This window comes from Cariama cristata, unplaced genomic scaffold (genome assembly GCF_000690535.1).
Source record: "Cariama cristata isolate BGI_N322 unplaced genomic scaffold, ASM69053v1 scaffold37695, whole genome shotgun sequence".
Taxonomy (NCBI): Eukaryota; Metazoa; Chordata; class Aves; order Cariamiformes; family Cariamidae; genus Cariama; species Cariama cristata.
The window spans coordinates 1-2,440 of record NW_009618771.1 but is presented as its reverse complement, the minus strand read 5'-3'; the positions used below and the strand labels follow the sequence as shown (position 1 = coordinate 2,440).

The 2,440-nt window shown below is 43.0% G+C and overlaps 1 protein-coding gene across 1 annotated transcript; it reads left to right on the top strand.

Moving 5' to 3' along the window:
- Positions 1–1,257: 1,257 nt before the first annotated feature.
- On the top strand, positions 1,258–2,437 carry PROX1 (prospero homeobox 1; the record flags this gene model as incomplete). The annotated part of the gene is made up of 1 exon (XM_009700993.1): positions 1,258–2,437. A coding segment is annotated over exon 1 (1,119 nt), but the record flags the coding sequence as incomplete, so codon positions are not given.
- Between the last annotated feature and the right edge of the window lie 3 nt (positions 2,438–2,440).

Sequence of the window (2,440 nt, the reverse complement as noted above, 5' to 3'; positions counted from 1 at the left end):
GTGTCTAGCGCTTTATGTGCACTGTGAGTTTAGCATCACTAGTTAATAAGTCACAAATTATGTCAAGAGCCTTTTACAAAATGCAAGGAAGTGTGTTATCTTTTTATGCTGTGTTCCTGGGAAACAATGAGAGTTCATATAAAGAGAAGGTATCTTCCTTTCTCACGCAGCTGATTGATGTTATTTCTTTCATCTTTCCATATTTTTTTCTCATCTTTTCTGCATGTCACAGGAAATAAGATTCTGTGTATTCAAAATATTACATGTAAGAGGGGCTTCACTGGGCATTTGAGATATTGTTCTTGGAGATTTTTCTAAAGCAGAGAGATGTGACACTGAACATGCCTCGTTTCTGCTATGCAAAAAATTTAACGGCGTGTATTTTAGTGTACAAAATACAGAATCTTCAGCCTTTGGTAGCGGGGCTTGCTTGGAGATCGTAAGTTAAGAAAAGGGAAGGAAGGTATGGGGAATTCAAAACACTGTCATGGCTAGTCATTGGTACATGCGAGGCTGTGTTAACGAACTACATTTTGGCCTTTATTTGATCACATCTCTGTAAATATTATAATCTTGACCATAAAATATTTTAATGCATTTTTTCTTTGCTGAATAAATGTTTCCCTAGTGATTTAAGAGAGTTCTCCCCCCCAGAATAAGCCTAAATGTGTCTATAATTTCTTTGCCTTTCACGTACACATATACTATCCTACCTATAATTACGTGAAAGTTGTTGTTTTGACCTTCGATTGTTTATTTACCAGTTTTATCTCTCTTTAAAAAGCAAAACAACAATTACGGTTTTTACATCGCAGTTGAATTTTTTAATCCAAATTTTATACAATTTCTTGTTTTAACAATAAATCTTAAATAAGGAGTACTTTCATCTTCTTTTGTAACATGTATCTCAATGCCCTAAATTTAATCAATTGGTTGTCAGAGGCTGTGTTCTTCTAATCTACTCTTTCTTCTGAAGATAAACAGTATCATTTTAGGCATTTGTGCAAGAGAATCATATTACTGGTGCTTAAGCAGTTTTTGCTTTTTTAAATCTTAATCCATCTTAAACCAGTGGAGCAGAAATATTTAAAAATGTTTCATTTCAAGCAGAGTGCATAATAAATTGCAATAATTGTAATGTGCCATAAATCCCAGAGCCTATGCATTTTGCATTTTATTCAGGATTGAGGTCAGGAAATTTGGAGAAATTTAAAGAAAATGATTCATCAGTCCTTTTGTTCTGTTGGCCAGGGTCCCAGGATTCTTGAGCTGAGCCCAGCTGACAAGCTTTTGAAGATGGCACAATAACAGTCCAGTGATGCCTGACCATGACAGCACAGCCCTCTTAAGCAGGCAAACCAAGAGAAGAAGAGTTGACATTGGAGTGAAAAGGACGGTAGGGACAGCATCTGCATTTTTTGCAAAGGCAAGAGCAACGTTTTTTAGTGCCATGAATCCCCAAGGTTCAGAGCAGGATGTTGAGTATTCAGTGGTGCAGCATGCAGATGGGGAAAAGTCAAATGTACTCCGCAAGCTGCTGAAGAGGGCGAACTCATATGAAGATGCCATGATGCCTTTTCCAGGAGCAACCATAATTTCCCAGCTGTTGAAAAATAACATGAACAAAAATGGTGGCACAGAGCCCAGTTTCCAAGCCAGCGGTCTCTCTAGTACAGGCTCAGAAGTACATCAGGAGGATGTATGCAGCAACTCTTCAAGAGACAGCCCCCAAGAGTGTCTTTCCCCTTTTGGCAGGCCGACTATGAGCCAGTTTGATGTGGATCGGTTATGCGATGAGCACCTGAGAGCTAAACGCGCCCGGGTTGAGAATATAATTCGGGGTATGAGCCATTCCCCCAGCGTGGCATTAAGGGGCAATGAAAACGAAAGAGAAATAGCTCCGCAGTCCGTGAGTCCCCGAGAAAGTTACAGAGAAAACAAACGCAAGCAAAAGCTGCCGCAACAGCAGCAGCAGAGTTTCCAGCAGCTGGTTTCGGCGAGGAAAGAGCAGAAGCGAGAGGAGCGCAGACAGCTGAAGCAGCAGCTGGAGGACATGCAGAAGCAGCTGCGCCAGCTGCAGGAGAAGTTCTACCAGATCTACGACAGCACCGACTCTGAAAATGATGAAGATGGCAACCTGTCTGAAGACAGCATGCGCTCCGAAACCATGGACGCGAGGGCCGGCGACTCCGTCGGCAGGTCGGACAATGAGATGTGCGAGCTGGACCCGGGGCAGTTCATCGACCGGGCGCGGGCCCTCATCCGGGAGCAGGAGATAGCGGAGAACAAGCCGAAAAGGGAAGGTCCCAAGGAGAAAGAGCAAGGGCCGAACGCCTTCCACCCTGAAGGCAAACACTTGGCCGAGACGCTGAAGCAGGAGCTGAACACTGCCATGTCGCAAGTTGTGGACACAGTGGTCAAAGTTTTCTCATCCAAGCCC